General features: G+C 35.9%; 1 protein-coding gene across 1 annotated transcript in view; it reads left to right on the top strand.

The window, feature by feature from the left end:
• gabrr2a (gamma-aminobutyric acid type A receptor subunit rho2a) overlaps window positions 1-12,117 on the top strand; it is a 49,997-nt gene extending 37,880 nt beyond the window's left edge. Inside the window, exons 5-9 of the mRNA XM_056477727.1 lie at window positions 3,608-3,690; window positions 3,791-3,931; window positions 4,576-4,728; window positions 4,829-5,040; window positions 11,427-12,117. Coding sequence (XP_056333702.1) covers window positions 3,608-3,690; window positions 3,791-3,931; window positions 4,576-4,728; window positions 4,829-5,040; window positions 11,427-11,738 — 901 coding nt within the window. The 3' untranslated portion in view covers window positions 11,739-12,117. The remainder of the gene's footprint in view (window positions 1-3,607; window positions 3,691-3,790; window positions 3,932-4,575; window positions 4,729-4,828; window positions 5,041-11,426) is intronic.
• Window positions 12,118-12,979: the final 862 nt, after the last annotated feature.

The following is a 12,979-nucleotide window of genomic DNA, read 5'->3' as shown; positions in this document are numbered from 1 at the left end:
GCTTATAGATATCCTAAAAACTAACAATACTAAAACTATCTAAAACATCTAACCTCTATTTTAGGGTGTTTTTACACCTGCCTTATTTAGTTCGGTTGAATCGCACTAGAGTTTGTTTTCCCTCTTGGTGTGGTTCGTTTAGGCAGGTGTGAATGTATCAATCGCATGGTTCGAACTAGACCCAACTGCAAAAAATAGCTGCGCCTTTTTAGGCTAATCCAGCTGCTGTAGTCCGATGTGCTTTGCATTATTGGATGTGGAGGAAAAATATTTGTTGACAGCGCTTTACCAACAATTTTAAACAGGTAGAGAGAGATAAAAACATTACGATTATTATCAATGGTAATATTTCCGGAAGATGACCATGTCGCAGTTTAGCTAAGTTAATTAACGGCTCCTCCTGAAGTGACTTGCAATGCGCCTTCGCTCTTTGCAATGCATTAAAATATTGTTTTCCAGCCGCGCTTCATTCTCTAAATGTATAGTTTGTCTAAAGTGGTGTACACAGATTATATAGTATACAATCAGCCAGCGCAGTCGTCCCTCCATAGTAAAAAGTGCATTTTGTGTCTGCCGGTTTGTTTACTTGCAGGAGTTCCATTGGCATTTTCCCGCATGTTAATTATGACCAATCAAAAAGCAGTTTAGGAAACTACTGTCAATAACACCTGGCCAATGAGTGATGTAGATTTTGTCAAATGACTGCATTTTGGTTCTTTTCAACTGGTTCAGACCAGAGCAATCAGTGTGGTGTAAAAAGGACCCAAAAACGGCAGAAAAATGCTACAATGTATCAATTGTTGCCCTTGGTCTAGACCAAATGAACCGAAGCACAGAAGTGAAAAGCACCCTTAATTTTATAAGTTCTTAGCATAGCATGTTTCTAACTAAAATTAAGATTTGATAGATATTATAAGGAAGAAAATGTATCAAATGTTTTCATGGAAGATGATCTTTAGTTAATATTCTAATGGTTTTGACATAAAATAAAATGATAATTTATTCTATAACAATATGTTTTTGGCTATTCCCACATTACACGATATAATAAACCCCTGCAGCATACTGTTAAAAAACAAGTTTTGTGGTCCAGGGTCCCAAATGTAGATGCATAGCAAAATGTCTAAGGTGGTCTTTTACATGCATTGTTTGGAAAATAGCAGCCTGGACTTTCTGCTAGAAAATGCCTTTTATAATTCTTATAGGGTTGTTATGTTTAAGTTGACTAGAATGAAAACTAAATAACAAAATACATTTTCTTACTTGAAATAAATGTCAACGGAACAAATAAATATATACTGCTATGGAAAACATTTCTACTTGCATTTGCAGTTGAAAATTCTCACTCTCTCTGGATTTACTGCATTTTCAATTCATTTCAATTCAATTCATCTTTATTTTTTTCTACAGCGCTTTTACTATGTAAATTGTGTTTAAGCAGCTTAACATTGAAGATTATAGTAGATTGAAATTGTGTCAGGCCAGTTTTCAGAGTTGAAGTTCAGTTTAGTTCAGTTCAGTAGTTTAATTTTCACTGCTGAAAGTCCAAACACTGACGAGCAAATCCATCGATGCGCAGCTCCACAAGTCCCAAACCATGCAAGCCAGTGCTGACAGTGACAAGGAAAAAACTTCACCAATTGACGAATGTGAAGGAAAAAACCTTGAGAGAAACCAGGCTCAGTTGGGCACGACCATTTCTCCTCTGGCCAAACTTCTTGTGCAGAGCTGCAGTCTGGGCGCCAGAAGCTGCAGAACCCTGGACGTTCATCCTGGAGAAGCTGCAGGTGGGAGAGGTCACCGGCGGGTGTTCAGGCTGGCCCTTCAGGATCAATGCGAAGACTTGTCCGTCACTGGGGTCTTTCAGGAATCAGTCTCATGCTCTCCACTCCTCCATGACCACCTCAGCAGCTGCTCAGGATACGGTCTGGTCCAGGATTATGGAAACCTCGGGAATAGTAAAAATAGACTAACATAAGCGCAGATGCCGTTCAAATTATAATGTCTTCTGGGAAGTGTTCCTGGCTTCGGTTGCTCTAAATAATGCAGACTAACAATCCTTTAGAGGATTTGGAATTCAAAAGCATTTGTGTTTTATGTGTATGCTAATGCAAAGATATGTGTCTTTAATCTAGTTTTAAACTGACTAATTCGTCCCTAAAAGTTTATTAGGGATGAGTTTGGGTAATTCAATTCAATTCACCTTTATTTGTATAGCACTTATACAATGTAGATTGTGTCAAAGCAGCTTCACATAAAAGGTCATAGTAAATTGGAACAGTGTAGTTCAGTTTGTAGTGTTTAAGTTCAGTTCAGTTTAGCTCAGTTCAGTGTGGTTTAGAATCACCAATGAGAGTCCAAACACTGAAGAGCAAATCCAACGATGCGCAGCTCTACAGATCCTGAACCATGCAAGCCAGTGGCGACAGCCAATGACAGCATTTCTTTTATTCTGCATAGGTCTGGTCATGTTTATTGCACATTTCAAATGAAATAAGTTCTCATTTAGAGTATTTTTAAGTAATGAATTTATTTTCTCTCCAGATAATGATAATTGTTTTGTCCATTTAAAAGCACTGTATGCAATTTTCACCACTAGAAGGCACATATTAAAAAACTAAAAAACAAAAGCGCAGTTTGAGTGTGGAATCATGGGAGTTATGGTCTTCATTAAATCTGATGGGACTCCTGCAGAAATCATATTCAGCTAAATATTTTAAATATTTGAGCTAAATTATTGAACACTTTTTATTATAGGAGTATGAAGCAGATTGACTATAAACCTGAGGCTTTTGAAGCAATTACTAATGAGAAACGAGCAAAATACGGCACAAAAGCAGCGGAGCTTTTATTATGCTACCGCCGACCATATCTGGCTCTTGTCATGGACATTCATGAGTAAACCTTGCCCCTTTCACATTCTCCAGATGTTCTTTAATATCCTATGCATATTTGAGAAGAAAATGACAGTAAAAGGATTTTTTTTGTTTACTTAAGTAAGTTTTACATCTGAGACAATGCTATTGACATTCAGTTAAAGGGATAGTTCACACTAAAATGTAAATTCTGTCATCATTTACTCACCCTTGACTTGTTCCAAACCTGTTTGACTTTCCTTTTACTGTTGAACACAAAAGAAGATATTTTGAAAAACGTTAGAAACCTGCAACCATTGACTTCCATAGTATTTGCTTTTCCTACTAGTGAAGTCAGTGGTTACAGGTTTTTAGCATTTTAAAAAATATCTTATTTTGTGTTGAACAGAAAAAAGAAACTCATAAAAGTTTGGAACCACTTGAGAGTGAGTAAACTTTCTCTGTTTTGGGTGAACCGTCTCTTTAAGGTTAATGGCTAGTTGATTTAATTTATTGTTAATTTAAACACTGATCTATCATGGAAAGTTATGAAAAGGTTTGAGCATGAAGGTGAGAAAACGATGGCAAAATTTGCATTATCAATGCAGACTCCAATTCCTTTGAAACTGTATACGAAAAATTCCATAGATATTTTTGTTGGGATGGTAAAGCAAACTGTGAGGAATATGATGAAATGAGATGTGTGGCTTTCTGTACTTTTCATCTGTGTCTCGCATGGTTCTTGTGCCCAGGGTCACAGTTACAGCCGCCTGCAACATGGACTTCAGCCGCTTCCCGCTGGATTCACAGACCTGCTCTTTGGAGTTGGAGAGCTGTGAGTGTGAATCACTAATTTGTGTTATTTTTAGTGTCGGCACATGTTCAATCCACTCTGCCAAGTTAGTTTTTCTTGAATTTGGATGCTTCTTTTCTAGACGCCTACACGGATGAGGATCTGATGCTGTACTGGAAAAACGGAGATGAGTCTTTGAGTATAGATGAGAAAATCTCACTGTCTCAGTTCCTCATACAGAAGTTTCACACTACCTCTCGGCTGGCTTTCTACAGCAGCACAGGTATCGGAGGATTATTTGTCAAGTTGATTTCTTTCAAATGTGTACTGTGGCCCCAAGACTGATTTGGACACCCGAGTCACAGTTAAAAGTGTTTGAATGTTATTACATTAAATATCAAAGCAAGTGTCAACCTCAAGCAAGTGATGCCAGTGCCTTGCTTGCAAATTATTTAGCTTCTCTGAGGCAGATATACAGTGAGGTTTAATAAATTGTGGCATGTATATGTGTATATATGTGTATATATATGTGTATATATATGTGTATATATATATATATATATATATATATATATAATGTATGTATATATATATATATATATAATGTATGTATATATATATATATGTATATATATATGTATATGTATGTGTGTATATATATATATGTATATATGTATGTGTGTATATATATATATATAAGCTTTTGCAATTTGTTGGAAGGAATGAGAAACTGCTACTATGATATGCACAATTGACTAATTGTTTTGAGAAATGCATTAACTGTTGTGCAAATGTAAATAGTGTCATGAGAAATGCACCAAGGCCACTGAGAAAAACTGTAATGTTTAATCCAATAAAACGCATGTTTAAATCTGGCTCAAGTCGCTAGTGATAATATTTGACTCTTGAATCTCTTTCTCTCTTTAGGATGGTACAACCGCCTGTATATAAACTTCACACTTCGCCGGCACATCTTCTTTTTCCTGCTGCAGACTTATTTTCCCGCCACGCTGATGGTGATGCTGTCATGGGTGTCGTTCTGGATTGATCGCAGAGCCGTTCCGGCAAGAGTTTCATTAGGTAAGATTATCACAGATGGCCCTTTTGGCCTCAGGCTGACGGATGCAGTGTGGTTTCAGCCACCTGCAGATTTTTAACATGATGTGCTGATGTCATCCAGGCATCACCACCGTGCTCACCATGTCCACCATCATCACTGGAGTGAACGCCTCCATGCCCAGAGTCTCCTACATCAAAGCTGTGGACATTTACCTGTGGGTCAGCTTCGTGTTCGTGTTCCTCTCTGTTCTGGAGTATGCTGCGGTCAACTATCTGACCACAGTCCAGGAGAGGAGAGAGCGCAAACTTCGAGATCGAGCTGTTAGAGAGCAGGTAAACCACAAAAGAATATCCACTTTTCATTGTTTATATGCTTTTTTAAAGGGATAGTTCACCCAAAAATGAAAATTGTGTCATCATATAGTCAGGCTTCAGTTGATCCAAATCTCGATTAACTTATAAAATGAATAACATATAAACATTACATGTAAATATATACAGTTGAAGTCAGAATTATTATCTCCCCTGTTTATTTTTTCCCCCAATTTCTGTTTAACGAAGCGAAGTTTTTATTAAACACATTTCTAATAACTGATTTATTTTATCTTTGCATGATGAGAGTAAATAATATTTTACTAGATATTTTTCTAGACACTTCTATACAGCTTAAAGTGACATTTAAAAGGCTTAACTAGGCTTAACTAGATTAATTAGGTTAACTAGGCAGGTTAGGGTGATTAGGAACATTATTGTTTAAAGATGGTTTGTTAGACAAAATATAACTTAAAGGGGCTAATAATTTTAACCTTAAAATGGGTCATAAAAAAAATAAAAACTGCTTTTATTCTAGCTGAGATAAAACAAATAAGACTTTCTCCAGAAGAAAAAATATTATCAGACAAACTGTGGAAATTTCCTTGCTCTGTTAAACATCATTTGGTAATTATTTAAAAAAGAACAAAAAATTCAAAGGGGGTGAATAATTCTGACTTCAACTGTATATGGATCCGGTTTCCCCCACAGTCCAAAGATATGTTCTATAGGTTGTTTTCAATCACGTGGTTCTGGTGACGTGTGAAATTAAGATGGAGGGCAGGAAGTAAAAAAACTGAATGGGAGACGAAGAGGAAAAGTCAGTATTTTTGCGATTTTATACCAGATTTCAAAAGAGAAATAAACAGAAAATAACCACATATGTTTTGCATGATCCTTATATCTTGAAGAGGGCCGAGTTTTCTACTGAACTAAAATATATCAGTCTGTCTTTGCAAAACAAGACGGAGATTTCATTGCAGCGGTTACAGTTAGTTGCCAGTTTTTTTAAACGTCCCCCCTTTATGAGCAAAAACTTTCTCATTTCTCATTTTGGACAATTGAAACAATTATAAACAACATAAAACAGAAACATTTTGATGTCTTGATAGCGATTCCTATGTAGGAGAATCACTTCTTGCCCCGCATCTGAATTTTGCGCATCATCAATGACGTCATGTAAAAAAACAACCTATGGTTGAATTGGATGAACTAAATTGGCCGTCGTGTGTGTGTGTGTGTGTGTGTGTGTGTGTGTGTGTGTGTGTGTGTGTGTGTGCGTGTGTGTGTATGTGTGTGTGTGAACACGAGAGTGTATGGTTGTTTTCCAGTACTAGGTTGCAGCTGGAAGGGCATTCGCTATGTAAAATATATGCTGGATAAGTTGCCGGTTCATTCCACTGTGGCGACCCCTGACAAATCAAGCACTTGAATTAAAATGAATGAATTAATTAATCTATATGGATAAGAATCCTGTACCTCGGATCGATTCATAATCCAGCAGAAGAATTGACCCACAAATAAATAAACTTCTTTGGACTATTTAGAGATCATCTACTCTTCCCTGTGGACGACTTATGATCTATTTTCTCTAAATTTCTGCATTTTGATTGTTGAATTTGATGTTGAATTTCTTCTTCATCTTTAAAACTTGCATCTATATATTTGGATATCTGCAATCTCAGAATCCTAAACCAAAAGAAATCTGTAGTTTTAAAAGGTCTATAAAACGGCCTTAAAATACAGTAATTAAATAGTACACAATATTCAAGCAATAAAGACCGATTCAAAGCTATTTTCAATAGCATATAATACAGTGGTCTCTCATTAATCGTGAGAGTTACATTCTAAAAATAGCCTGCAATAGGTGAAATCTGCGAAGTAGTCAGCTGTAATTTTTACAATTATTATAGATGTTTTAAGGCTGTAAAACCCCTCACTACACTCTTTTCTCAGACAGGCATTAGCATTTTCACACTTTTCACACTCGTTTAAACACTCGCGTAACATCTACCTTCCTTAAACATGTCCAGAAGTTCAAATTTGTGTGCGATGGTTAGCATCTTCCTCTGCCTTTTGGGTTCTACTGTGGGTGCCTTTGACGGTGCAGAATGTTTCGTCGACATTGTGGGGTTTGTTGGGGAGAAAACTTGCAAACACACAGTCCAGCACTTCAGAGTCACACCACTAGAGATCAAAGATTTATGTCAATTTTGTAAGATGATCATATTCTGCACTGTACAGGAGACACGGCATGGAGGACATTGATTGACAATGGTTTACAGCCAATCAGGATGCAGAACACAATGTGCTAATCAGGATGCAAAACACAATGCGCTGTAAAAAAAAAAAGCATGTCAAATTGTACTAAAAAAATCTATGCACTGAGAAAAGTGAACCGCGTTATGGCGAGGGACAACTGTATTCAGTTTTAATAAATAAAATGTATCAATAATTTAAATGGAAACAATTGAAATTAAAATAGTTTTGTCATATTATTAGTTTCAGAGTTTTTTTCTGTTGAACACATACAAAGATACTTTAAAGAATAGACATTAACTTCTTTTGTGTTTTCCCCCTACTATGGCTGTGAATTATGACTACTTTTTTCAGAATTCTTCAAAATATATTTTTTTATATTGAGTTCACAAGATAAAATAACTTCATAAAGATATGTTTTCCATTAAGGGTAAGTGTTTATTGTTGGGTGAACTGTGCCTTTAAAGACATCATAACACAAAATGTAGGATTTTGTCAGTGTAATATGCGCTAATGTAGCCTAAAATGAACTACAATACAGTATATGCCTAAAACCTACTGGATGTCTATTCTGGCAACTTTGACCAAATATTAATACTTTCAAGTGACGTTATAATATAAAGGTGTCAGATTTCTGCATTATTTTCCTTATTTAATTTGACCATCTTAAAAATAAATGCTTATTTGTTTTTGAATGTATTCGCTTTTACCAGACCTATCAAACGAGTATACACTGAAATAATTGGTCAGGAAAATATTTTCAGTCCATTTTAAAAGCAGTTACAAAGACGTGACAGGTAATACATTGAATTTAAATTGAAATAATAGTTTTTATGCCAAATGTACTATAATTTTAACTATATAGTACTATAATTTTAAATATACCAATTTTTAAGTTTTTTATTTTACATAAAGGTAAAGTAAAATGACTGAGACAAACAGGAAATGAAAAGCTTTGTTTTATTCTTGCAGTAATCCGGCTACAGGCAATTCACATACAGTACTGTTTACATTATACAGTACATTCAATGTATTACAGAAAAACAAAAGCCACAAGGTTTGGAATTGAAATTTAAATACTGGCATAATGCATAATGCTCTTTGTTTTTTTAAATAAAAATAGCAGCGTGATGCATTATTCAATGCGTTGCGTCTCAAATCTGCTCCTTTGTTGTGAGGGCCTAATGGCATTTCTGACGCGACCTCGTTATGAAACTGTAAATAGAAATACAAAGTAAAAATCTCATTTTGCATATAAAAATTTTCACTCTTGTCAATTCCAAAACACAAAATTCTGTGAGGATATTTCCCTTGGCTCATTCACAAATGGCATGTTGTGTTTCAATACATACAAAAAATATGGCATGCAGCTAATATAGTTGTATTACTGTTGTGGATGACACACACCTTTATTATTATTATATCGAACATATGGATAAAAATGATAGATAATTATAAAAGTAGTGTATTTAAATACGTAGCACATGTACATAAAAGAGTATACCTAGTATTTATTATCAGATCTTATTTACAGATGTTTTTTAATATGAGCTAAGGGCTTAATCAGAAGCCTGTACTATAGATTAACAATCTCATTCTCTACATAGATCCTATTATTCTTAATTTCAAAGGGTCAGTTCACCCAAAAATTAAAACAATACAGACTGAACAAATTCTATATCCAATTCAATTCATGTATATTTCTATAGCGCTTTTACAATGTAGATTGTGTCAAAGCAGCTTAACATAGAAGTTCAAGTAAATTGAAACTGTCAGTCCAGTTTTCAGAGTTGAAGTTCAGTTCAGTCTGGTTTAAATTTCACTGCTGAATGTCCAAACACTGAAGAGCAAATCTATCAATGCGCAGCTCCACAAGTCCCAACCTGTACCTGTATAGTCCTGTATATACCTGTAGCACCATTGGCATGCACTTTTTTTTGTACAGCTTAACACCACAATTTCACTAAAATATAATATAATAAACTTCCTTAAAGGGATATTTCACACAGAAATCTTGTCACCATTTGCTCACCCTCCACTTGTTTTGATCTTAGAGGAGTTTCTCTCTTCTGTTGAACACAAAAGAAGATATTTCGAAACATGTTGGAAACTGGTAACCATTTAGGCCCAATCCCAATTCTACCCCTTAGCCCTTACCCAATCAAAATTCTCCTTACCTTGAAGGCGTAGAGCTAAGGGGAAGCACTAGATAGCCCTTGAAATGGAGATTTTTCAGGACCACACTCGAAACCAAGGGGTACGAAAATTTCCCAGAATGCACCACCTACAAAGGCAGCATGGCTCCACATGGAAGTCAGGAGATACACAAATTAGTACTTTTTTGGCATTATTACAATTTTTTCGCAACAGACAAGCATATGTTTCAATACATTACTTACTTTCATAGTATTTGCTTTTCCTACAATGGATGCCAATAACTACCAGTCCAACATTCTTCGAGATATCTTGCTTTGTATTTAACACAAGAAACAATCTCACAATAGTGTACAACCACTTGAGTGAGCATGAAATTTTCTTTGTGCGTGAACTATCCTTTTAATGTTCTACTGATATCGTAATTTTATCTTTATATTAACTTATATCTTGGATGGTCCGAGGGTGAGAAAACCTGCTTTGGGTGATTCGGTATTTTTTATTTTTTATTTTAATTTTTTTATGAAATTGAAATGTTTTATTATAGTATTTCTACAGTGGCATTTTTTTTATTTATTTATTTTTTTTATTGGTGTTTAACAAGACAATACTTCACTGTATACAATACAACATAGGAAAAATTACAGTTTGTCTTATTTTTCTTATTTTCCCCACTATCCCCTCAAAATAAAATAAATTTAATTTATGAATTATAAACAAACATATCCTCTAAAGGAAAGTAAACATAATGATAATAAATTAAAAGATAAAGGAAATTCTTTTAAAAAAATATATTAATGATAAATGAGCAAGTATACGATAAGAGCAAAAAAAAAGTAAATAAATAAAAACAATTTTTGAATAAATAAAATAAAAATAAATAAGATCGTAAAAAAAGTTCACATTAAGGAGTCAATATTTTCTCTTTCCAATTATTTACTGTGTATTAGATCTGATATCAACTGAGCAGGGTAAGCCTTTGATATAGTCTAAAACAGGGTTCCAGGTCTTGTAAAAAGATTTGAGAGATCCTGCGAGTAAACATCTTAATTTCTCAAGTTTTATGCAACTAAAGATTTCTCGGATCCACATGTCATGTGATGGAGGAATCACCTGTTTCCATTTGAGAAGAATGGCTCGTCTAGCTAAAAGAGTAGAAAAAGCAATAACTTGGCGAGATGCAACAGTCAAGTCAGCTCTCTCTGAAATACCAAAAAGAGCTGTCAAGGGGTTAGGGTCTAGATTTATGTTAATAGATTTATTCAGTGTGTCAAAAATACTGGACCAGAAATTTTTCAATTGGGGGCAACTCCAGAACATATGGAGATGATTGGCAGGAGACTGCTTACAACGATGACAGGCATCACTTCTATCAGGTGATTCAGTTTTTGAAATATTTTATAAAATAAAAAATCAATCCCCCCATTGAAAAAAAAAACATTGGATTTTACATTAAAAAACAAAACAAACAAGAAGACCTTCAGGGAAAATGAATGCATATTGAGTACATAATGAGTTTTTAATGAGAATTATTATTGTACATGAGTCCTCTTTTTGATATAATAGCCATATTTTTTTTTTATAATAATTTTTTAGGGGTTTTTCACCTTTTTTATGATAGGACAGTGGAGATTTCAGACAGGAAAGCATTGGGAACAAAGAGAGGGGAAGGATCGGCAAAGGACCTCGAGCCGGGAATCGAACTCGGGTCGCCGTGAGCACGTCGGTGCTATATGTCGGCACACAATACCACTTGGCTATTGGTGCCGTAATAGCCATATTAATAAAGTATTTTAAAATGTATTTTTTTTTAGTACCTTAAACTGATTATTTTGGATCAGATTTTACATTTTCAGGTCCCAGCTGCACTCTATATCTACTTTGTATTTTAATAGAAAAAAACACCCTCCCTCAATTATGTAATTCGCTATTATATCGAATTGAATTAATGCAATATTTTGGCCCACACTAACAATTTCTCCTCATTTCTCCAGTCTCTGCCCTGCACCTGCGGTATGTCCCACACCAGGACCATGATGTTGGACGGGACCTACAGTGAGGCTGACACCAACAGTCTGGCCGGTTACACAGAGGCTCCGATGGTACCCGAAGAAGTGGTGCCGGAGAAACAGGAGCATATGGTGGTCCACCTATCCGTGAGCAGTGAGTCCACCAACACCAAGAAGAAGGGCATCCGCGCCTTACGCATCATGCAGAACACACACGCCATTGATAAATACTCCAGAATGATCTTTCCCGGAGCTTATATAGTTTTCAACCTTATTTACTGGTCGGTGTACTGCTGATCGTTCTCCATCTTGCACTCTTTCAGAGGATTTATAACCATCCGGCTGACTTTTTCTTCGTTTTTTTTTTGGCGCACATCAGGCTCGTTCGATACCAAACTGCGTTTATCTTTCTCACTTTTCATACGCGAAAAAAAAAGACTAGAGAAGTGGGAGGAGAAAGACGGTTGGATGGATTTTGTATAGACCTTCTGGGGTTTATGACAAACAAACTGTAAAAAAAACACTTATCAGACTTTTGTACGAGGTTATGTGTTTTCGACTCTCGTTCGTGTCATTGGAGTGTTAAAGCTATAGTAGGCACAAGAAAATCTGGTGTTAGCGTCTCTTTTAAAGGTGTACTAATTAACTTATTTCTCAATTTTACTGTTTTATAATTAAAAAAAAAGATATTGCTCATGTGATATCCAGTCATATCTTTAAAATGGGTAAAACTTTTATATATTTATTTATAAACTTATATTTATTGTTCATATAACATAGTTTACTTACAAACCACATGCAATAGATCAGTATTTCTCAACCATGTTCCTGGAGGACCACCAGCTCTGCACATTTTCCATGTCTCCTTAACTAAACACACCTGATTCAGATCATCAGCTCATTAGCAGAGACTGAAAGAGCTGTAATGTGTTTGGCAGACAAAGGAGACATCCAAAACATGCCGTGTTGGTGGTCCTCGTGGTTGAGAAACACTGCAATAGATGTTACAAAGTTCCACAATGTGTATACAGCTATAAAAAAAAATTAAGAGACGACTTGAAAATTCATAGTTTTCTGGATTTACTTTAATATTTAGGTTTTGTTCACGAGTGAGGGAAGGATGAAATGTGAGAATGACAGGTGGATTGGATGCAGTGGCAGCAGTAATGCTAAAGATATCTCTAGTGAAGAAGGAGCTGAGCCGAAAGGCAAAGCTTTCGATTTACCAGTCAATCTACATTCTTACTTACACCTATGGTCATGAGCTTTGGGTCATGACCGAAAGCACAAGATCTCGGATACAAGCGGCCGAAATAAGTTTTCTTCGCAGGGTGGCAGGGCGCACACTTATGAATAGGGTGAGCAGCTCTGACACCCGGGAGGAGCTCGGAGTACAGCCGCTGCTCCTCCACATTGAAAGAAGTCAGCTGAGGCGGCTTGGGCATCTGTTTCAGATGCGTCCTGGATACCTACCTAGGGAGGTATTCCAGGCATGTCCCACCAGGAGGAGGCCTCGGGGAAGACTCAGGACACACTGG

This window comes from Danio aesculapii, chromosome 17 (assembly GCF_903798145.1).
Source record: "Danio aesculapii chromosome 17, fDanAes4.1, whole genome shotgun sequence".
Taxonomy (NCBI): domain Eukaryota; kingdom Metazoa; phylum Chordata; class Actinopteri; order Cypriniformes; family Danionidae; genus Danio; species Danio aesculapii.
This window is presented reverse-complemented; position numbering and strand designations above follow the sequence as displayed.